Genomic DNA, 24,920 nt, shown 5'->3' with positions numbered 1-24,920 from the left:
CTAGATACAAAAACTCAAAAATGGACAGCACAATAATACCTAATTGTAAAGTAATCATGTTAAAACACTGAATGAAGCTGCATCTGAGCTACAGGGTTTTTTTTTTTTTTTACTATTATTACTACTTTTATTTCTTTTCTCTATATTAACATTTTATATCTTTTTCTGTTGTGTTGCTAGTTCCTCTAAACCGATGCAAATGTACTAAGAAACGATGATCATGCATCTATGTGATGATGTTAAGAATTACTGAGTGCATATGTAGAATGGTATGATTTCTAAATGTTGTGTTAATTTCTTTTTTTTTCCTTTCTGTTAATAAAAAAAAAAAAGAATAAGTAGGGAAAAAAGCAATAAATGAAACTGTTTGAACCAGGTTCAGTATCATGTAAATAATATTTTTATATCAGCAGAGATATAAAATAGGGCTTAAAGGAAATTACATTATAACTATGAATAATATGATTTTTATAGTATGAATTTCTATATAGGGGTTTACCTCAGTGAGGAATATAAACAACTTTCATGGCTTTCCTTTTGTCATTTGTGATAGTCATGAATGCTTTTTCCCATTACTTAATTTCTTTCCACAACTTAATTTTTAATTTTTTTTGCTTGTGAGCTGTTGGAATTGTGACTTTTATTTGCCTTCTAAAAAAATGGAGGTTTAGCATAACATCGACATTTTTTAGTTCAGACCAATTGTAGAGTAAGTTGCTACAACTGTGTGTCATAGGAATGCAAGTTCAGGGCACAACAGAAAATTTTAGCAAATTATTGTACAGAATGGTCCAGAAAGGGCACCTCTTATCACCTGCTTAGCACAGAGTCCAAAAGAGCAGGGGAAGAGTTGGGCCAAGATGGCAGCTTAGCGAGGTATGGGATTTAGTTCATCCTTTAGAGCAGCTAGTAAATAGCCAGGAACACTAAAGAACAACTGCTGGGGCCACATCAATGATGGGACACATAGTGTACCCCAGTCTGGACCAGCTGGACCGGTTGTGGCCCCCCAGAACTGTGAATTCCCCAGGCCGTAGCAGCCAGCTCCCCTCCCCCATAGGCTGCTTCCCAGAGGGGAAAGGAAAGAGACTTTACCAGTAGCAGGGGCTGAGCATAACCAAACTCCAATTGTTGAATTAATTAACAAATTCTGACCACTGAAAATAGGCCCACATCTCAGCTGAACCTCGAGTAAAAGTGGAGGTCACTCACTTTTGCCCTTGGCACAGAGGGGACAGGGCTGATGGAAAAATTTGGGGGGATTTGAAAAGTTCTGGGCCCTGAAGGAAAGGAGGGGGCACATAGGACCTGGAGATATGCAGAGCAATGTACCAACTTAAGCTCTTGATTGGCAAACCGAAAGAACAGGGTCCTGCTCTGAAAAGGAATTTTCTCTCTTTTTTTTTTTTTTTTTTGGTGACTGTGTTTCTACAGCTTACCTGCTGTTTGGATACAGCTACAAGGCTTCTCAGGCTCCACTGCCCCAGGCATAGGCAGAGTTAAGCTTCTTTGAGTGTTTGTCTGGAGCCTGTGCCTTATGCAGGAGAGGGATAGGGCCCAGGTCAGGTGGAATCCCTCCCTCAAGGACCCCAGGGCCTGGAAAAGTACAGCAATTAAAACCAGCCTACAACCTCTCCTCTGTCTCCACCACACCCCCAGCAAGGAGAGTCTGCTGAAGTTAAAGGTACCACATCACCTTATGCTGGTGGGACCTGCAGGCAGAGAAGTGCCACATACTGGGCAGAACAGGAAAAATGGAGAGCCCAGCAGCTCTGTAGGAAAGCTTTTCAATCTGCTGGGTCTCATCCTTACGGAAAACTGATGCAGGTAACTCTTTCCTCCTGACAGGAGGCCAGTTTGGTCTGGGAAAATCTGGCTGGGGTCTATAATACCTAAGTAGACCCTCCTAAGGGGGGGTAAAAAAGGCACCATACAAGCAGGGCAAGAAACATAAAAATGAGAAAATCCTGATCTGTTAAACAAAACCTAAGCTAGAGGTCCAGAATAAGCTGAACTGAATGTCAAAGAACAGATAGACAACAAAGTCATCCAGCAAGAAAATCCTAGGTAAAAAAAGTGAAAAAAATCTCTAGAATAAACTAATTAAGGTAATTAAATGCTTGGATGCCAGCAAAAAATAATGAATCATACTAGGAAAATTGAAGATATGGCCCAGTCAAAGGAACAAACCAACAATTCAAATGATATACAGGAGTTGAAACAACTAATTCAGAATGTTCAAATAGACATGGAAAAAACCTCATCAAAAATCAAATCATTGAATTGAGGGAGGATATAAAGAAGGCACAGAATGAACAAAAAGAAGAAATCAAAAGTCTGAAAAAACAAATAACAGAACTTATGTGAATGAAAGTCATAGTAGAAGAGATGAAAAAAAACAATGGAAACCTACAATGTGACATTTCAAGAGGCAGAAGATAGGAGGAGTGAACTGGAGGAAGGGACATCTGAAATCTGACAAGCAAAAGAAAATGTAGGTAAAAGAATGGAAAAATGTGAGTAGGGACTCAGGGAATTGAATGATAACATAAAGTGCACAAATATACATGTTGTGGGTGTCCCAGAAGGAGAAGAGAAGGGAAAAGGAGGAGAAAAACTAATGGAGGAAATTATCACTGAAAATTTCCCAAATCTTATGAAAGACTTAAAATTACAGATCCAAGAAGTATAGCATACCCCAAACAGAATAGATCCAAATAGATGTACTCCAAGACACTATTCATAATGTCAGATGTCAAAGAGAAAGAGAGAATCTTGAAAGCAGCAAGAGAAAAGCAATCCATCACATACAAGGGAAGCCCAATAAGACTATGTGTAGATTTCTCAGCAGAAGCAATGGAGGTGAGAAGACAGTGGGACGATATATTTAAATTACTAAAAGAGAAAAACTACCAACCAAGAATTCTATATCTAGCAAAATTGTCCTTCAAAAATGAGGGAGAAATTAAAACATTTTCAGACAAGAAAATCACTGAGAGAATTTGTGACCAAGAGACCGGCTCTGCAAGAAATACTAAAGGGAGTACTAGAGACAGATACGGAAAGACAGGAGAGAAAGGTGTGGAGAAGAGTGTAGAAATGAAGACTATCAGTAAAGGTAAAAAGAGGGAAAATTAGATATGACATAAAATCCAAAAGGCAAAATGGTAGAAGAAAGTACTACCCATACGGTAATAACACTAAATGTTAATGGATTGAACTCCCCAATCAAAAGACATAGACTAGCAGAATGAATTAAAAAACAGGACCCATCTATATGCTATCTACAAGAAGCAGATCTTAGACCCAAGGATAAATATAGGTTGAAAGTGAAAGGTTGGGAAAAGATATTCCATGCAAATAACAATCAGAAAAGAGCAGGAGTATCTATACTATATCCAACAAATTAGACTTCAAATGTAAAACAGTTATAAGAGACAAAGAAGGACAGTATATATTAATAAAAGGAACAATTCAACAAGAAGACATAACAATCATAAATATTTATGCACCAAGCCAGAATGCTCCAAAATACATGAAACAAATACTAAAAACATTGAAAAGATAAATAGGCATATCTACCGTAATAGTTGGAGACTTCAATTCCCCACTCTCATCAATAGACAGAACATCTAGACAGAGGATCAATAAAGAAATAGAGAATCTGAATAATACTATTAATGAGCTAGACTTAACAGACATTTATAGGACATTACACCCCACAACAGCAGGATATACCTTTTTCTTAAGTGCTCATGGATCATTCTCAAGGATAGACCATATACTGGGTCACAAAGCAAGTCTCAATACACTTAAAAAGATCGAAATCATACAAAACACTTTATCAGATCGTAAAGGAATGAAGTTGGAAATCAATAATAGGCAGAGTGCCAGAAAATTCACAAAATATGGAGGCTCAATAACACACTCTTCAACAACCAATGGGTCAAGGAAGAAATTATAAGAGAAATCAGTAAATATCTCGAGGCAAATGAAAATGAAAATACAGCATATCAAAATGTATGGGATGCAGCAAAGGTCATGCTAAGAAGGAAATTTATGGCCCTAAATACCTATATCAAAAAAGAAGAAAGAGCAAAAAAAAGGAATTAACTGTCCACTTGGAAGAACTAGAGAAAGAACAGCAAACTAATCCCAAACCAAATAAAAGGAAAGAAATAATGAAGATTAGAACAGAAATAAATGAAATTGAGAACATGAAAACAATCAAGAAAATCAGCAAAACCAGAAGTTGGTTGTATGAGAAAATCAGTAAGATTGATGGACCCTTAGCGAGGTTGACAAAAAGAAGAGAGAAGATGCAAAGAAATAAAATCAGAAATGGAAGAGGAGACATAACCACTGACTCCATAGAAATAAAGAAAGTATTGAGAGGATAGTATGAACAACTTTATGCTGATAAATTCAACAATGTAAATGAAATGGACAACTTCCTAGAAAGGCTTGAACAACCAACATTGACTCGAGAAGAAGCAGACAACCTCAACAAACCAATCACAAGTAAAGAAATTCAATCAGTCATTAAGAAGCTTCCCAAAAAGAAAAGTCCAGGACCAGATGGCTTCACATGTGAATTCTACAAAACATTCAAGAAAGAATTAGTACCAATCCTGTACTCTTCAAAAAAATTGAAGAGTAGGGAAAGCTACCTAACTCCTTCTACGAAGCCTATATCACTCTCATACCAAAGCCAGATAAAGATATTACAGAAAAAGGAAACTACAGACCAATCTCTCTGATGAATATAGATGCAAAAATCCTCAACAAAATTCTTGCAAATCGAATCCAGCAGCTTATTAAAAGAATTATACACCATGACCAAGTAGGATTCATCCCAGGTATGCAAGATGGTTCAACATAAGAAAATCAATTAATGGAATATACCATATCAACAAATCAAAGTAGAAAAACCACATGATCACCTCGATTGATGCAGAAAAGGCATTTTGACAAAATTCAACATCCTTTCCTGTTGAAAACAGTTCAGAGGATAGGAATAGAAGGGAACTTCCTCAACATGATAAAGGGAATATACGAAAAAACCACAGCTAACATCATCCTCAGTGGAGGAAAGCTGAAAACTTTCCCCCTAAGATCAGGAACAAGACAAGGATGTCCACTATCACCATTGTTATTCAACATCGTGTTGGAAGTTCTAGCCAGAGCAATTAGACGAGAAAAAGAAATACAAGGCATCAAAATTGGAAAGGAAGAAGTGAACTCTCACTGTTTGCAGATGATATGATACTGTAAGTTGAAAACCCCGAAAAATCCACAGCAAAGCTACAAAAGTTAATAAACGAGTACAGCAAAGTGGCAGATTACAAGATCAACACTCAAAAATCTGTAGTGTTTCTATACTCTAGTAATGAACAATCTGAGGGGGAAATCAAGAAAAAAATTCCATTTACAATTGTAACCAAAAGAATAAAATATTTAGGAATAAATTTAACTAAAGAGACAAAAGACCTATGCAGAGAAAACTAAGAAATTGTTTAAAGAAATCACAGAAGACCTAAATAAATGGAAGGGCATAACATGTTCATGGATTGGAAGACTAAATATAGTTAAGATGTCAATTCTACCTAAATTGATTTACAAATTTGATGCAGTACCAATTAAAATCCCAAAAACTTATTTTTTCAGAAATAGAAAAACCAATAACCAAATTTATCTTAAAGGCAGGGTGCCTCGAATAGCTAAAAGTATCCTGAGAAAGAAAAATGAAGTCGGAGGTCTCACACTACCTGACAAAGCTACAGTGGTCAAAACAGCATGGTACTGGCATAAAGACAGATATACTGACCAATGGAATCGAGTAGAGTCTTAGATATGGACTCTCTCATCTATGGACAGTTGATCTTTGATAAGGCAGTCAAGCCAACTCACCTGGGACAGAACAGTCTCTTCAATAAATGGTGCCTAGAGAACTGGATATCCACATGCAAAAGAATGAAAGAGGATCCCTATCCCACACCCTGTACAAAAATTAAAATATGTTAAAATGTATTTAAAAAATGTATTAAAATGTATTAAAAACCTAAACATTAGCTCTAGGACCATAAAACTATTAGAAGAAAAGGGGAACTATCTTACAAATCTTATAATAGGAGGCAGTTTCCTCGACCTTACACCCAAAGCGCAAACATTGAAGAAAGAAAGAAAGAAATAGGAACTCCTCAAAATTAAACACATTTGTGCATCAAAGGACTTCGTCAAGAGAGTAAAAAGACAGCCTACACAATTAGAGACAATACTTGGAAACAATGTATCAGATAGTCTAGTATCCAGCTCAACAACAAAAAGACAGACAACCCAATTACAAAATGGGCAAAAGACTTGAACAGACACTTCTCACAAGAGGAAGTACAAATGGCCAAAAGGCACATGAAAAGATTCTCATCTTCCCTGGCCGTTAAGGAAATGCAAACCAAAACCACAATGAGATAGCATCTCACACGCACCAAAATGGCCATCATCAATAAAACAGAAAACGACAAGTGCTGGAGAGGATGTGGAGAAAGAAGCACACTTACCCATTGTTGGTGGGAGTGTCAAATGGTACAACTGCTGTGGAAGGCAGTTTGGCAGTTCCTCAGGAAGCTAAGTATAGAATTGCCGTATGACCTGACAATAACCGTTGCCAGGTATCTACTCAGAGGACATGAGGACAAAGACCCAGACGGACATTGGCACACCAATGTTTATAGCATCATTATTTACAATTGCCAAGGGATGGAAACAGCCTAAATGTCCATCAACAGATGAGTGGCTAAACAAGCTGTGGTATATACATACGATGAAATATTATACAGCTGTAAGACAGAATAAAGTTATGAAGTATGTAACAACATGGATGGACCTTAAGGACATTATGCTGAGTAAGATTAGCCAGAAACAAAAGGACAAATACTGTATGGTCTCACTGATATGAACTAGCATTAATGAATGAACTTGGATAATTTCAGTTAAGAACAGAGGTCATCAGAAGATAGAAATAGGGTAGATATTGGGTAATTGGAACTGAAGGGATACAGATTGTGCCACGGGACTGATTGTAAAAGCTCAGAAAAGAATAGTACAATACTACCTGATTGTAGCACAATAATGTTAGAATGCTGAATGAAGCTGAATGTCAGAATGATAGAGTAAGAAGGCCTGGGGGCAAATGAAATCAGAAGGAAAGATACACAATAAAGACTGAGATGGTATAGTCTAGGAATGCCTAGAATGTATAAAGATAGTGACTAAATTTACAAATTCTAGAATGTTTTGCATGAGGAAGAGCAAAGGAATGTCAATACTGCAGTGTTCTGAAAATAGATGGTAATTAATATTTTAAAACTTTAACTTATGTAGTGAGACTAAAGCAAAAAAAATATTTATTTGGTCCAAAATTTATATTTATATTTTGACTAGTGCATTTCCTAGTATAACTTATGTGGACAGCTTAATTGAACACCATAAGTACATGGAACCTTGAGTAGGACATGAGATTTTGTAGGTTTATCCAGAGTGATGCCTCGATACATCCCAGAAGGATTTGAACAGTGAATAAAAAGGTATTTGCAAAGTCTCCTTGGGGAAATGTTCCAGGTTGTGGAACAGCACACAGAAAAGGAGGTGGAGTAGTGGAAGGTAGAGGATGGAGGCTTAGTGTGTGTTTGTGAATTCCCCAGTGAAGGAGAGTAGGGGCAGGGGAGGCCTGGGTGATGGCTCTAAACTCAAATGTGCATCACGTTGAATAAATATTTAGATTAGATCCTTGAATTATAATGTTGATTCCCTGTGTGTGTGTGTTTTAAATCTGACTAAAAGTGTTTGTCATTAAAGAATGACATACCATAAAATAGGTAGTCTTATCGCCTTATTCTATTTAAAGAATTAATTCTATTTAAATTCTATTTAAAGTGATTATAAATACTCTAGAAATTAAATATATGTAAGAAGAAGAGGATACAATTCCTATTTTTTAACTAACAATGTGACTCCTTCTGAAATTTCAGACGCGTGCCTGTGCTCTGCAAGTTTTATCTGCCATCTTGGAAGGCTCAAAGCAGTTTCTTTCTGTTGCTGAAGATACCAGTGACCACAGAAGGGCTTTTACTCCCTTCTCTGTAATGATCGCTTCTAGCATTAGAGAGTTGCACAGATGTCTTTTGTTAGCTTTGGTGGCAGAGTCATCCTCACAAACCCTTACTCAGATAATTAAGGTAAATATACCAAATTGTTTGTGAGTTCTAGAGGAGGTTTTTCTGTTTTAATTTTGTATAATGCTTTACATTGCCCCAAAGTAACTTACAGAGATAGGTAATAATTTTATTAAAATATCCCATTTGGAAGTCTAATCTTCTGATTTTATTTACAACCTCTGTTAGTCCCAAAAAATAATTTATTGAAAGTACTCCTTTATCTTTAGTACCAAGGAGAATATAAGTATTATTTCAAAAACAGAAAGGACTGATTTTCAAATAAGTGTAAAAGACTTTTTTTCTTTATTTAATACTATAAAATTTTGTTTCTGGGCTGTGTCTTAATCAGTCATACTGATGAGCTGTTTGCTCATTTGTGTTTTGCAGTGCCTTGCAAATTTAGTATCAAATGCACCTTACAACCGTCTTAAACTCAGCCTGCTGACCAAAGTCTGGAACCAGATAAAGCCTTATATCCGCCATAGAGGTTGGTAGTGGTTTAAAACTGATTACTTCTTTCTATCAATTAAATCTAGATTATTAATGAAAAAAGAGTTCAGAGCATTTTCATATTTATTTAGTTCATCTTTATAAATTTCCTAAAAAAAGAGATAGGAACACAGACTAATGTTTATCTACTATTTCCATCTCTAAGATCTCTCTGCTTACTCTCCTCACCTGTGGACCTGACCAACCATTGCTTAGAATGCCACTTTAGACCCTTGTTGCCCTGATGGGCTTCAGTGGAGATGTAGAGGTTAATGCCTCTTCAGTGCTTCAGTTCAGGGGATCCCCCACTGGTTTATAATAGTTCATATCCTTTAGGCATAGATAGAGGGTGGATGGATGGATGGATGGATGGATGGACAGATGGATGCATGGACAAATGACAGACATATTTTCTTTCTAGAAAGAGAAACTGGAATATAAAACCTAACTCCTTTAAAATTATCTTCTCTGAAGTTGAGATAAAAATCCCAGAACTTCAAATCCTCATTAACTACAGAGCCTTACTTCCTGTTTTTTCCTGACTTGCTCCCACACATACTATGTCTATGCTATAAACATTTGCCTTTAGAATATTTGTTTTTATTTTGTTTGTAAGCTTAGAATCAGGGAACGTTCTGATGAGTATTTTAACCAGAACTGTAGAATTGAAAGGAACTTTTGGATGTTTCCTATGACGTTGTGGGAGGAGCACTGCACCTGGAGTCAGTCCAAGGGTCTGAGTCCAGTCCTATTTCTGCCATCTCTGAATCCTAATTTCCTCCTAATAGGAAGAATTATACACCCCCTTCCCCACCCCCACTCCCCCCGCCCACCATAGGATTTTGTGAGACTCAAAAGAGATAATGATGTACAACTAAGTCCATCCCACTATATTCACCAATATGTTTAACAGGGCTCAGAAAGATAAATCATGCCTTAAGGTCCCTTAATATGTTAGTGACAAAAGTTAGTTTTAAACAACCCAAGTCTCCTGGTTCAGTCCATTGCTCTGTTCACTGAACCAGTTTTTCTTCATGTGCAGACTGGGTGTTACAGACCATTGTCAAAGGTCTCTTTCAAGTGTCTGGCTTCTCCTTCCAATAACTTTTTTTTAATGTTTTTTTATTGTATAATATAACATATATATAAAACAAAGAAAGAAAAAAGCAATAATTTTCAAAGCACTCTTCAACAAGTTGTTACAGAAAAGATCCCAGAGTTTGTTGAGGGATATTTCCTTCTAGCAGCTCTGAAACATGAGGGACCAGAAGGAATATAAATAAAGCGATTCAGCAGCCATACTTGTTTGTTAAATCCCATGTTCTCTGTTATACCTCCTACTTCTCCTTTAATTCTTCCCCCAATCTATAGGGATCTTTAGGCAATTCGCATTCTGCCTTTTTCGTGGTGAGAAGTGGTGTCCACACTAAAGGGTAAGGGGATGTAATTAATTGGTAATCCTGGAGAGGCTGGTCTTTCTCAGTTTCAGGATTTATCTAATTTAGGAACCCTCTAGGAATTATATATTCCAGGAAGGCAAACCTAGTGCATGAAATGAAACCTTTGTAGAGTCTCAGTTCGAACCCTAAGTGTTCTTACCTCCAGTAACTTTTTATTATTCAAGTATTCAAACACACAGAAAAGTTGAAAGACTAGTACAATGAATACCTGTATACTTCTCCTAGACTTAACAGTTATTGACATTTTGTCATATTTATTTTCTCTCTTTCTGCATATATGTGTACGTAGGTGTATATGTGTGTGTGTGTATATATATATATATATATGACGTTTTCCTGAACCATTTGAAAGTAAATTGCAGATATTATTTCACCCCAAATACCTTAGCATATATCTCCTAAGAATAAGAACATTCTAAAAGCACAATACCATTCTCACACCTAAGAAAATTAGCAATAATTCCTAATGTAGTCTCATATCTAGTTTGAAGACAGTTTAATCAAAATTCATTCATTACATTTAGTTGTTATGTCACTTTAGTCTTTTTTTAGTCTCAAAAAAAAGAGACTAAACCCACCTTTTTTTTTCCCCCGTGATAACTGATTTTTGGAAGTTCCAAACTAATTATCTTACAGAATGTCTCACATTCTGGATTTGCCTGATTATTTCTTTGTTGATGTTATTTAACTTATACTCTGTTCCATATATTTCCTATAAAATGGAGGATAAGTCTAAAGATTTCATTAGATTTTAGTTGAACAAGGATACCCCAATTCTTAACTGCTTGCTGAGATAACTTGATCCTTATGATAGCTGTTCCTGCAGTGATAGATTCTTCCTATTTCCTTTGACAGATGTCAATGTCCGTGTGTCTAGTCTTACACTCTTGGGAGCCATAATGTCTACTAATGCACCTTTACCTGAAGTTCAGCTACTTTTACAACAGCCCTATTCTTCTGGACTCAGTAATAGCAGTTCAGCAACTCCTCACCTCAGCCCTCCCGATTGGTGGAAGAAAGCTGCCTCGGGACCCTCCCTGGAAGAAGCCACAGTTAACTCACCTAGAGGGTCTTCCGAGCCCTGCTGGCTCATTCGACTTTGCATTTCCATTGTTGTGCTGCCCAAAGAAGATTCCTGTTCTGGTAGTGAAGGTGGCTCTGCAGCCGGCAGCACCTATGAGCCATCCCCCATGCGATTGGAGGCCTTACAGGTAGGAGGTTTCATTTCTTTATCTCTGAAGTGGAAATAGTCATTCCTCCTTAGGGTGATTGTGAGACGCAAGTGTATGAAGATAATGGAAAACCTAGCCACATGTAACTGGTGTTACTGGGAGTTGTATTTTAGGTGTGAGTGGTTTGTGTTTTGATCTTTTGATTTGGAAGGGGGGATCTTGGTTGTAAAATGACAGATTCACTCCTTTTTGTTGTTTTTGTTGCATGCTCTTTTAGTCACCTCAGGTATTATATGGCAGGTGGGTATAATAGATTAAATAAAAAGTAATTCTGAACAAATTGTACAGTTAATCTTTGATTTTTGTAATTTAAAGTTAAATGAATGTTTGATTCTCTATGAACTTCTCTGGTCTTGTATCTGCTCAGAGAAAACGAAATAGTTACTCCTTCAAAGGAAGTAAACAACCCTGGATAAAAACATTTGCTGTTACAAGTATGATCTAATACATGGGCTTGACCCTAGGGACTTGAAGCACGTCCTTGAGCCTTTTCAGCCTTATTTTCTTCTGCTGAAAAATTAATACCTACCCCCAAAGAATTGTTTTGAGGCTTAAATGAGATAATATCAATGAAAAATATTTTGAAAACTATAAAGCACTGTATGATACGGTATAATCAGTTGGTTTTAGCCATAAAATAAAGATTATGGTTGTTCTTCATTTCATTCAACTTCAGATTCCAGCCCCTTGTTGAGTGTGAGTGACTTCTGAAATACTGAAACACTTTTCTGGGTATTGCAGCCCTGAATTCATTCAGGTTGTGGAGTTAATACCCTCTCATTGTTCTCTTTGTAGGTGTTAACTCATCTGGCTAGGGGCTACTTTTCAATGGCTCAGGTCTACTTGATGGAGCTTGGAGAGGTGATTTGCAAGTGTATGGGAGAAGCAGATCCATCCATTCAGCTTCATGGAGCAAAGGTAATACTGCATTAAAAGCTAAATGCCTTTTTCCTCTTCACTTTCTACTCCTTCCCTCTACTGCTTATCCATCAATTCTTTAAGAAGGTTTGAATATAGATACTTTTACTGATAGTCTTTCAGATAAGGAATTTATACATTCCTCCATTTTCAGCTCTACATATAAACCCAAAGAATTGATGATAAAGTAATAACATATAACTGGTGGTTTTCCTCTGAGAAAGAATGCTTCTGATATAAGGAGTTAATGAGAAAAGAAAAAAGCAATTGGAAATTATTCTTCCCTTGATTTGAGATGATCGCTAAATGGCTATGAAGCTATTTGTAAGCTTCAAGTTCTGATATTCTCCTGTGGTTATCTATTTGTTTTTTTTATCTTGGCAGCTTCTGGAAGAACTGGGTACAGGTTTAACACAACAGTATAAGCCAGATTCTACCACAGCACCTGATCAGAGAGTGCCAGTCACCTTGGTATGTAAATGTCAGTCCGTAGTTTTCTCTTTTCTTAGTGCTTCAGTTGCAGCTTTATGATGAGGCTCAGTGATAAAGAAGAATAAATGGTTCCAGTGTCAAAATTTTTGATTTTATAATCCAGGATATGAAACTAACATGAATAGGTTTTATTTGCATTTCAGTTTATTTGCAGTTTACTATGTTGTAAGATTATGTGCACCACACAGCCCACAATGGAAAAAAATATTTCTTTTTCCAAAACTTAGTTTGGTTACTCAGCATGTCCGATTAGCATGGGAAAAGCCAAGAATTTGAACTCAGAAGATATGGGATCAAATTTAGGGAGCACCACTTAATGGATATGTGTTTATGTGTATAGTTCCACTTTGTAAAGAGAAATTATAATCCTTAATTCACAGGGCTTTTGGAAGATAGATGCAATGTGAAGTTGCACATAGGTGATGCACAGTCAATGTCAATTCCTTTAACTCTTCCCCCACCCTCCATAACTCCTATTAAATTCCTGCAATCTCAGGTTGTTTCTGTTTCCCCCATACTGTACCAGTTCTTCTTTGGAAGAGGAACATAGGACCCTACCACAAGAGGTTTCTACTTGGTGCCAAAAGCAAAATCAACTCAGCACTCATGCTGTTTTCTCTTTCTGTCTCCCTCATCCTGCCTCTTTTTTTCCCTTCCTCATTTCCATTATCCTTCCAGTAAATTAAGAATGTTTAGCCCTTATGCCTTCCTTGGGTTGCCACTAAAGCTGAAATGTAACCATTTACAGGAGATGACAGACCTGTGTTTGAATCCAAACTTCTCCTTTTGCTGATTGAATAACTTTGGGTTACCCATTCAGACTCAGGCATTTTTAAAAATCTGTATTGCTTATACATTACTGAGCACTATAGTACCTAAAACTTAGCAGCTTAAGACGATATATACTTTTCTTCTCATACAGTTGCTGGGTCAGAAATTGGAAACAGTATAGCTGAGTGGTTCTGGCTCAGAGTCTCACTTGAGGTGGCAGTCAGTGTTGGCTGAGGCTGCAGGCATTTGAAGGCTCAACTGGGGCTGGAGGGTTCACCTCCAAAGTGGTTCCCTTATGTACCTGACAAGTTAGTGCTAGATGCAGGAGACCTAACTCAGTTCCTGCCCATGAGGCCCTCTCCATAAGACTGCTTGAGTCTCCTCTTGATATGGTACTGGCTTCCCCCAGAGCAAGCAATCCAAGAGAGAAAGAGTGAGACTGAAGCTACAATGTCTTTTGTAACTTGCTTTGGAAGTCTCACACTGTCGTTTCCACAACATCATATTGATTATACACATCAGCTCCATTCATTGTGGGAGGGGAGTGCACAGAGATTTGAATATTAGGAGGCAAGAATCATTGGGGGCCATCCTACAGACTGGCAGCCACACTGTCTACATTATTTTCCTGGACTGGAACAGAGAAGGTCCAGATTAGGCTTCCAGGAGCTGGAGTTAGGAGAAGGCAGAACTGCCCCAGGGTCACACAGCAAAACCTAGGACTTGGTCTGCGATGCAGAAACTGGAGACACCAAACTGCAGACATATTTACAAATGAACATAAAATCCCAAGATTTTTATAAGGCATACCAACTGTGTGTGTGAAAGAAACTGTGAAAGGTGCCATCCAGATGCCTATCTTGAGGGATTTGGAAGTAAGATAATTCTTTAAAGTGTTTTAAACAGTGCCTGCCATTCAGTTTAAAAGTGCCTGCTGGGTACCAGGCACAGTGCTAGGAACTTCACACATAGTATTACATTTAATTAGCACATAGACATTGCGGCGTAGAAGCCTTGGACAGGTTAAGTGACACACCCAAGGTTGCAGAAACAGGGAGCAGCAGCTGAAGGACCCAACCTCAGATATGCCTCTGGATCCCATGCTCTTTGGACTTTAATATGTGGCCTTTGGGCTGCTCTGTAACCCTGATCCCTGGGCCCACATGGGGTTAGGTCGAAAGAACCCTGGTTCATCCAGCTGGGTGTCAGTTGCTCTGACAACTTTGCTGTCAACATTGTGCCATTTCCTTGTGTGAAAAATGGGGAATTTATATGTATATGACGATATATACTTCATCTAGTTGTTGCAAGGGTTAAATGAGTTGATTTGTGTAAAGTACTCAGGACTGTGCCTGGTATGCCTTAGGCTCTCAGAAAAACATTAGCTTTTACTGCCATTCTCTTTACTATCCTCTGCACCCTCATCATTTTTATCACTATTGCTGCTTCCTCAGGCTTAGTTTCCTAATCAGTAAAATGGAAGGATTCAACTGGTTTTCTAAAGTTCATTTCAGTACTGTAGAAGAATAACTAGTGAAAGAATATACCAATAGCTGCTATTTTAAGGAAAAATGCTTCATTACTACAGTCACTTCTGGTGACTTGGTGATGAGTTTATTCCACTGTCATCTGCTGGGCTGGGTTTGTAACTGTGCTCTGTTCCAGGTGGTGATGTTCTGGACTATGATGCTGAACGGTCCTTTACCCAGAGCACTGCAGAACTCAGAGCACCCGACTCTCCAAGCTAGCGCCTGTGATGCCTTGTCTTCCATCTTGCCAGAGGCCTTCAGTGATCTGCCGGTAACTTCAGGGGTATTTCTTCATCCTTCAATGATGCCCCTAAGCATCAGAGCTTGCATTTGGTTCTTTTACATTATAAACACATTACTCAGCATCATCTCTGTGGGAAAGGTGCTTATTCTGTTTGAAATTTGGGTGAGGAGAATGGGAGCAGCAAATAGAAAAACTTAAAAGTTTGTCTTAATGTATTCAGAGAGACTCTTCTCTCTGTACTTTTTTCAAGTTGGGTGGTCAAAAGAGGGTAGCAGAGGATGTGAAATCAGAGTAGTTTCAGAAAGATTTCACACCTGAGAGGGATACCCAGCTCTTCTACTTTCAAGCTGTCCTTTTGAATAGAGAAGTTCAAAACTTCTCTGAAACTTAGTGTTATTATCTGTAAAATGGGGATGATATAAGAATTGAATAACACAAAGTATATGAAAATACTTAGCTTGGTACCTGACACATGTGATGTTCACACTCGTTGTCTTCAGTCCTGGGTGGCATTTACATTTATTTCTTTGATTATCTGAATAAGTATATATAAAGAGGGCAGCTTAAAAGAAGTAGAAGTATAAAAATGACCTGATTCACAGAGTCATAAGGATTAAATCTGTTAGCAGAGTGTGTGCCCCACACAAAGCAGGTGCTCAGATGCTAGTTGATCTGAATTGAATCTTTCCTCTTTACTCAAGGTCACAGTTGTGTTCATCTCCTCAGTATGGACTAAAATATAGCTGCTACTGAGTTACATGTTGAAGACATTGTCCTGAAGTCGTTTCATTCTTACTTTTCCTTTGCCACCCTCTCTCATTGCAGAATGACAGGCAAATCCTGTGCATCACTGTGCTGCTCGGGCTGAATGACAGTAAGAATCGGTTGGTGAAAGCTGCAACCTCCCGTGCGTTGGGAGTCTACGTGCTCTTTCCCTGCCTCAGACAGGTCGGAGTGAGCCTATTTAGCTCTTTTTTGCCATTTTTATAATCCATATCGCTACTTTTTTTTATTATTATTATGGATGTGTACAGTAAAGGAAAATTAAATTGCTTTGTGATCTTATTTCCTTAATGCTACTAAAATATGGTAATGCCTGTAATTCCTTTATTCTTCAATTACTTAACACACCGCCTGAGACCCTAGGTGCTTAGTAAATTCAAGCACTCAATAAATGCTTAACTTAATGCATGATTGAATAAAAATGTAACAGGGCATTACCATGTGGTAGTAATAATTTGGAAAACTGATATCATTTTCACTAAGAAGGAAATGAATTTCACTTACCTCAGCCAGAGATATATGATAAACAGAATGTGTTTTGGAGATGCATTTAATTAGCAGAATATTATTTCCTGAGGTGGAAATCATTTTAAGCACAGAACTCATGGATACCTTATCAAAGGCCAGTTTGCGGGATGTTCACAAGTGCAAAATCCGCAGGCTCCTTGGTACATGGCACAAACAGAAATCATAGAGATCTTCCCCTGGGGTTTTAGTGACTGTCTAAATTGTAATAAACAAGAAGAAAGAATGAGTTGATTGAGTAAATGAATTTTGATTTCCAAATAGAAATTTGTGATAAAAGCTTAGCTTTATCTAAAAATAAATTTTAAAATTTCAAAGATGCCAGTGGCAACTCCTTAAGTAGATACAGTATTTTGATTTGTTTTCTTTTATCTTATAGGATGTCATATTTGTTGCCGACACAGCAAATGCAATATTGATGTCACTTCAAGACAAGTCTCTGAATGTCCGGACCAAAGCAGCCTGGTCCCTGGGCAACTTGACAGACACTCTGATTGTCAACATGTAGGCGGCTCAGCTTATTTTCCTTGGGGCAGTTTCTGAGGCTGAGGTCCCAAGAGGCTCTCTCTCTTCCCTAATATAAAAGAAGTATCAGTATTTCCCCATTTTATGTAGTCAATTATCCTGTTTCATTTTATATTCCTTCAAGTAATAATAGTGACAAGCTATCTTTGATATGTAATAGGAAATAAGAGATGTATATTTAAAATACTGTAGAAATTGCATATCTACATTCTAGAAAATATAAAAGTAGAAATCTAAGACTTCAGAAATGGTTTTCCTACTTTTTAAATAAAGTATTTGTATTTTTTTTAAAAGTAATGTATTTGCAGATTAAAAAAAAAAAATCAAACAATGCAAAGAGGTATTCAGTGTAAAGTTTTCTCCTACCCTGATTTCCTAATTCCTCTCCGCAAAGGCAGCTGTTGTTGTCCTGCCTTTTGCCACTTAACTGTAGCATATAACATATATAAGCAGTCTCCTCTATTACTGTCTTTTTATAAGTCATTTAATATTGCAATCTGCAGCTATACAAGGATTATTTGTTTTAAACACTCCCCTATTACTGACCATTTAAGTTTCCAATTTTAGGCTTTTATATGCAAGAAACATTTTTGTGTATATCTCCATTTTGAGTATTCCTTTTACTGCATTCCTAGATGTGCGCCTACTGGTTTAAAAGGTATAAATTAGTAAATTCTTGGTGTAAAGTGGAACAATTTGTTGAGCTGTTTTCCTGAATTTTCTATAGCTACACTTAGGGAGTCTATTTTTTATGTGTATATATTTAAATGAGTTTTACCTTTTATCATGTTTTGCATGCTTTGGGTGGAATAGGGAAACACCAGACCCAAATTTCCAGGAAGAATTCTCTGGTCTTCTGCTCTTCAAAATGTTGCGATCAGCTATAGAAGCATCTAAGGATAAAGACAAGGTAGATGCAAAATAAAAACTGGTATTCTTCAGTGAGATACTTAGTGTATTACAGTTTTATCCCAGCATGAGGTATGATGTGCCTCATACTAACCCACCAAATTCATCCCTATTCAAACAAGATTGAGGGTGTACCCTGAGGGTATAAAGTGGCCCACACCACACCTATGCAGTTTCTTGACTGTCTCTGTTTCATGAAAATAAATTAATGCCCATTATAATGTTACTCCATAATATATCCAGGTTTGTTTTAATGCTAATCTGTTTTTTTCCTGTGAAATCTTCATGTAAAATTGACAAGTCAGAAAGATGAGCTTTGAATATTTCCAGTTATATCAGGTGGTTTTAGAAAAACATAGTCCTGAACTTTAAGGTCAGGCAGACATGGATTCAAATCCTGGGTTTTCCTTTCATAGCTGGGTGAATACTGGTGCATGATGTAAGTTCTCTGAGGGTCAGTTTCCTCATCTAGCACATGGACATAGTTAGACATATCTCACTGGATGCTGAGATGCTTTTTGCTAAATTGCCTAGCACAGATCTGACCCATTCTTAACACCTAAGAAGAACAATGGTTCTAATAACCTGGTTATCCCCTGGGAAGCCCTGCCTCTGACTAATTTAATCAGAAATTCTGCGGTTTGGACCTGGGAATTAGTAATTCTCCAATACTCTCCAAATGATTCTAACATGTTTCAAGAGTTGAGAATCTCTAGTAGGAAAGTATTGGACTGGAATCAAAATATAGCTTCTACCCGTAGCCTTGCTATAAGCCAGCATCATCCTCTTTCCCCTAGACTTTACATGCCATTTTTGTAGAATGAGAAAGATGGACTAGATGGTCTCTGAGGTTCACTCAGGCACTAAGATAATCAGGGGGAGGAGCTCTGTAGAACCTCACCCTCCTGGTGATGCAGAAAGGTTAACCAGACAGGACTTTGCAGAGTTCTGAGAACTTGCAGATCATGAATCCTCCCACATTTACAGTTTGCATTTCTTTAGCACTCTTGCTTTAAGAAGTCTAAGACCTCAGGTGTGTTTTTTGGTTTTGTTTTGGTATATATAGCTGAAATTATACTTTCTGAAACATCTTTTTAACAGAACAGGTCTCTGATACTTATTTTTTTACGTTTTATATTAGGTAAAAAGCAATGCAGTCCGGGCCCTTGGAAATTTGCTTCACTTTCTGCAGCCATCGCATATAGAAAAACCCAGATTTGCTGAAATAATTGAGGAGGCTATCCAGGCCCTGATTTCTACTGTCCTAATTGAAGCTGCCATGAAAGTCCGATGGAATGCTTGTTATGCAATGGGAAATGTTTTTAAAAATCCTGCTCTTCCATTAGGTAAAAAAGTCCCTTTTTTCTCTCATGAAGGGCCTCTTTGGAAGACAGCACAAACCAGTCTACATTGTTGTTAAGATGTTGGTCATAATATTATTTATCACACAATTTGAAAAAATGGAAAGATACTGAACACCCAACTCTCGGGGGAATAGTTAAATAAATCAGAGTATGTATATCCAGTGAGATTTTGTTGCCATCTAAAGTGAGGTTTACAAAGAGTTTTTGAAAATTTGAGAAAATAATTCTGATGTTAAGCAAACCAAAGCAGGATATGAAGTTGTTTCTACAGTATGATTTTAGTAAATATGTAGCAAAACAGTATGATTTTAGTAAATGTGTAGCAAAAAGACTGAAAGGAAATTTGCTTAATTGTTATCAGTGGTTGCCTTAGATGGAATGATGAATAGGAATTTCTTTCTATTTGCATTTTCTAAATTTTCTAGAATGAGCATATATTACCATAATAATCAGAAAAAATAAAGGAAAAAACAGTGTGGGAGAAAGACAGTACAAATTGGAAAGTCCATATGAAATATGAGCCCTTAGTATAGAAGCAGAATGCTAGATGTAAAGAGGACATGTGTCCCTAATTAATGACATGCCTCTTGATAGATCCTTCAGTGACTAAAGCTGCTTAGGCTTATGGATCACAGCCTTCAAATCCCACTAGTAATGCCAGCATTTGCCTTATACACTTGTCTCTGATAAGATTTGAAAGATAAGGGTGTGTTCCTGTAGAGGAGAAAACCATTTTGGGCCCACAGAGCATATATCAAGTTAGGGAAATCTGCTTCTGCTCCCCTTCCTTGCAAAGAATGTCCAAGCAGACTGGGAGCTAGTGGAGAAGTAGCATCACGGTTTTTTCCACTGAGGAAATAATCTAAGGTGACCTTTTCCATATGGGGATATAGCTCATTGAGGTGGGTGTCTGCCCTCTGGAGAACCAAGAAGTCCTTGAGACCAGGAAACCCCAAACTACCATCCTGTCTGACCCTTCCCTTCTGATTGCTGGAGAAAGACGAGCTGACCTGAAGAAAGGGGAATGTATGACCTGAGGGGCAGTGGGAGGCCCCAGAGGCCCCTAGATTTGATGGACAAAGAATTGAGTGGCAGAGCTATCAGGAATCAGGTAAGAAAAGGAAATCAAGGTACAGACTAGGACAGTAGTTGGGGCAGAATGTGACATTCTAGGGCATCTTAACAGTGACCCATAATAAATGGCAATAATATCCACAATATGAAAAGGACCTCCTTGTCTGTGTTCAGAGACAAGAAAGGAGTTGGGAAGCGCTGGGTGAATTAGGAAAGTTTCTTGAAGCCCATCTTGAGGAATAGGGACGCTCCCAAACAGAGACGGTGGTGGTAGCTCTGGCAAGGGAGAGGAAAGCAGGATAATTTCCTGGGGCCTGTCTAAAGGAAGGAAGAAAAGATAGAAATCTGGGCATCTCCTTAAAATTAGCAGCTTTCTTTTTCTTTTCATAAAATACATGAATTGCTATGTCCAGAGCAAGGTCTGGATGCTGATCTGGGTGAGGAAATATTCTTTTTTACCTATACGAATTGGGCTGTCACATACAGTTGTACAATTTGTGCAGTTTACACACTGTTCAGAAGCATCCAGCTGAGAGGACAAGTGGGAATGCTTGCTTCTCCCACCACCCCCTACCTCCTTGAAATCACATCCTCCCAGAGGAAAAGCTGTTTTTTGAGACCTCAAAGGTCCTGTTTAGGATTCAGAGGCATTGAGCATGTGTCAGGCTGGTCTAGGAGAAGAGGAAGTTCTTCCTCTTACTCTGGATCCCACATGAGTCACTCACCACCCAGCTTGTAGAAGTGTTGTGAGAATTAAATGAAAACATTAAATGACTAACATGAGTACCATTGTATGTGCTTCCTTCCACCCCTTTCTCCCCACTTATTTCTAAGTCTTCATTTGTTATTAATGACTGGGTTTTTTCTAGGAACAGCCCCATGGACCTCTCAGGCCTACAGTGCTCTGACATCAGTTGTGACATCATGCAAGAATTTCAAAGTGCGCATCAAATCTGCTGCTGCTCTTTCCATCCCAGGCAAGAGAGAGCAGTATGGGTCTGTTGAGCAGTATGCTCAGATCTGGAATGCACTGGTCACAGCCTTACAGAAGAGTGAAGATACCACAGACTTTTTGGAATACAAATACTGTGCCAGCCTAAGGACCCAAATCTGCCAGGCACTGATTCACCTCTTGAGCTTGGCTGGCACCTCAGACCTGCCCTGTATCAAAGAAGTCCTTGAACTGAATGGAGACATAGTCCAGTCCTATATCCTGCAGTTTTTAAAATCAGGAGAGGAGGGAGATGACACCGGAGCACCCCAAAGCCTACAAGAAAGAGACCAAATGGTAAAAATGGCCCTAGAGCACATAAGCAGTGTCCAGCCACTAGCTGGAGACACTGCCAAAAGGGTCATCATGGACTTTTTAGAAGATATTCTGACTGTTTATTTTGACTCAGCTGGATCATAGTTGGGACTCCTAGGGTTAACAAATTCATGAATGTTCCACTGTACTTTCCAGATGTCAAGTATGGCCATAAGAAAACCTCAGCTTGAGCATCAGCTATGTGGGGTTTAATCTTAGGGGCAGACACAATTCGTCCAATATTTACTTAGACGAGGGAATGAGTGAACAGCTATTTAAATTTATCTCAAAAGACTCAGCCACTTTAGAGAGTGGGAAAGTTTCACTGCAGTAGCCATTGTCTGCATTGTAGGAACCTCTGAGACTTCACGGCTGTAGTATCAGCTGAGCAGTCTGGGAAATTGTGAAAGATGTCTAGTCTCAGCAAAAAAAAAAAAATAGAAAGGCTTTGGAATTAAAATGTTGCATATTGTGTGTCTAGAAATCGTTTTTCTTTTATAATAAACTAATGATAATTAGTGTGCCCACACTCTCTTGTTTTATCAAGTTACATTTATAGAAAGCTGTAAGCAAGCTGGTTTGCATTGGTCCAGCTGCACTTGTTGCTCAAATACCAAAGTAGTTACTTACAGTTTAGTAAATAGCTGCTGCACTGAGTCCTCCACAATCCGGTAATCAAAGAGTTAACTCCTGGCACTGCAGGGCCTCTAGCCTAAGCCTGTGTGAAAAAGTGAATCTGTGAATCTGTGGTGGTTTTGCCTTAAAAAGGTATTATATTTAATTTACATGGTTACAGAGAGGTTTTAAATTATATTTTGATAATGCCTGAGCGGTTATAAAAGTGATTGCTCACTGAAGAATTAGTTAGCATTTAAATTTTACATTTGTCTATTGATGGCCAATAATTTCTTGGAATAGATTTTAGTCAGGGACTTAGAAATATATAAGAATTATTTAAAATATTCCACATTTATATTTGATGCAGGATCAATAAGAATCAAATACTTATTTAAGAGCACTTGTCCTCCGATTTGCTCCTTTGTGCTTTTTTTTTTTTTTAATATTCATAGCAGCTTCATATATAATAGCCAAGAACTTGAAGTAGTCTAGGTGCCCATCAACAAGAGAATGAGCTAACTGGTATATTCACATAAGGAAATTCAACTTAGTGGCATAAAGAAATTAACTACTGATACACACAAAAACATGGATGAATCTCAAAAAACGTGGCTGAAAGAAACCCTTTGTAAGAGTATATCCTTTTATTGAGAGAACCTTCTCAACCAAAAGGAGGAAGAGTGAAATGAGACAAAGTGTCAATGGCTGAGAGATTCCAGACAGAGGAGAGAGGTTATCCTGCAGGTTATTCTTAGGCTTTAAGTAGATATCACCTTGTTAACCAAGATGTAATGGAGAGGCTGGAGGGAACTGCCTGAAAATGTAGAGCTATGTTCCAGTAGCCATGTTTCTTGATGATGATTGTATAATGATACAGTTTTCACAATGTGACTGTGTGATTGTGAAAACCTTGTGTCTGATGCCCCTTTTATCTACCTTGTCAACAGATGAGTAGAACATATGGAATAAAAATAAATAATAGGGGGAACAAATGTTAAAATAAATTTAGTTTGAAATGCTACTTATCAATGAAAGCGAGGGGTAAGGGGTATGGTATGTATAGTCTTTTTTTTTCTCTGTTATCGTTTTGTTTCTTTTTCTGTTGTCTTTTTATTTCTTTTTCTGAATTGATACAAATGTTCTAAGAAATGATGACTACGTGATGATATTGAGAATTACTGATTATATATGTAGAATGGAATGGTATGTTAATGTTTTTGTTTCTACTTGATTTTTTAAATTAATAAATAAATTTTTTTTAAATGGAGAACTTTTTATCTATCAACCAAGAATGGGCAGTCTAACTATAATCATTTAAAGGATCATCACCAAATGCTTTGGTAATGTCAGACCTTATGCACATAACTGTTCTCATTTCAAATACTTCAATTTTACTGGGGCCATGCTATCTAAAGAAGAGAGACAATATCAGAGCAAAATCAAAAATTTTACTAAAATCTGATATGTTAAACATATGAGTGTGAAAAGCCTAAACATAATACGTGTGCATAAAAAACTGATCACATTGTAAGTGAAATAAAATAGTGGAAACTGCAAAAAAAAAAAATGTATATATATCCTTTTGTGTCTGGCTTATCTTGCCCAGCATTATGTTTTGAAGATTCATCCATGTTGTCATATGCCCCAGGATCTCATTTCTCCTTACTGCTGCATAATATTCCATCATATATATATAGAGAGAGAGAATACTCTTCATTCACTCATCTGTTGATGAACACCGGGACTGTTTCCAAGCCTTGGCAACCATAAATAATGCTACCATGAACATGAGTGTACAAATGTCTGTCCATGCACACTTTCAGCTTTCAGCTCTTCTGGGTATATATCAAATAGAGGTATTACTGGGTTGTAGGGCAACTCTATATTTAGTTCTCTGAGGAACCACCAAACTGTCTTCCACAGTGGCTGTATCATACATTCCCAACAGCAGTGAATAAGTTCCGATTTCTCCACATTCTCTCCAACATTTGTAGTTTCCTGCTTGTTTAATGGTAGGCATTCTTATAGGTGTGAGATAATACCTCATTGTGGTTTTGATTGTCATTTCCCTTAAACCTAATGAAAATGAACATCTTTTCATGTGCTTTTTTGTAATTGTATTTCCTCTTTGGAAAAGTGTCCATTCATATATTTTGCTCGTTTTATACTTGGGTTGTATGTCCTTGCGTTGAGTTGTACAATTTCTTTATATATACTGGATATCAAACCCCTATCAGATATATGGTTGCCAAATATTTTCTCCCATTGAGTTGGCTGCCTCTTCACCTTTTGAAAAAGCCCTCTGAGGCACAGAAACTTTTGATTTTGTGGATTTATCTGTTTTTTCCTTTTGTTGTCTGTGCTTTGGGTATAAGGTCTAAAAATCTATCCCTTATTTCTAGTTCTTGAAGATGTTTCCCTATATTTTCTTCTAGGAGTTTTATGGCACTGGTTCTTATATTTAGGTC

General features: G+C 37.6%; 1 protein-coding gene across 1 annotated transcript in view; it reads left to right on the top strand.

Moving 5' to 3' along the window:
• HEATR6 (HEAT repeat containing 6) overlaps positions 1-24,001 on the top strand; it is a 43,076-nt gene extending 19,075 nt beyond the window's left edge. The window contains exons 10-20 of the mRNA XM_077165115.1: positions 8,028-8,234; positions 8,601-8,700; positions 11,018-11,373; positions 12,190-12,312; positions 12,697-12,783; positions 15,241-15,375; positions 16,174-16,296; positions 17,036-17,160; positions 17,995-18,091; positions 19,232-19,436; positions 21,398-24,001. Coding sequence (XP_077021230.1) covers positions 8,028-8,234; positions 8,601-8,700; positions 11,018-11,373; positions 12,190-12,312; positions 12,697-12,783; positions 15,241-15,375; positions 16,174-16,296; positions 17,036-17,160; positions 17,995-18,091; positions 19,232-19,436; positions 21,398-21,939 — 2,100 coding nt within the window. The 3' untranslated portion in view covers positions 21,940-24,001. The remainder of the gene's footprint in view (positions 1-8,027; positions 8,235-8,600; positions 8,701-11,017; positions 11,374-12,189; positions 12,313-12,696; positions 12,784-15,240; positions 15,376-16,173; positions 16,297-17,035; positions 17,161-17,994; positions 18,092-19,231; positions 19,437-21,397) is intronic.
• The last annotated feature ends 919 nt before the right edge of the window (positions 24,002-24,920 follow it).

The sequence above is a fragment of the Tamandua tetradactyla genome, chromosome 6 (genome assembly GCF_023851605.1).
Source record: "Tamandua tetradactyla isolate mTamTet1 chromosome 6, mTamTet1.pri, whole genome shotgun sequence".
Lineage (NCBI taxonomy): Eukaryota > Metazoa > Chordata > Mammalia > Pilosa > Myrmecophagidae > Tamandua > Tamandua tetradactyla.
Note: the sequence above shows the minus strand (reverse complement) of the source record. Positions and strands in the feature narration are given on the sequence as shown.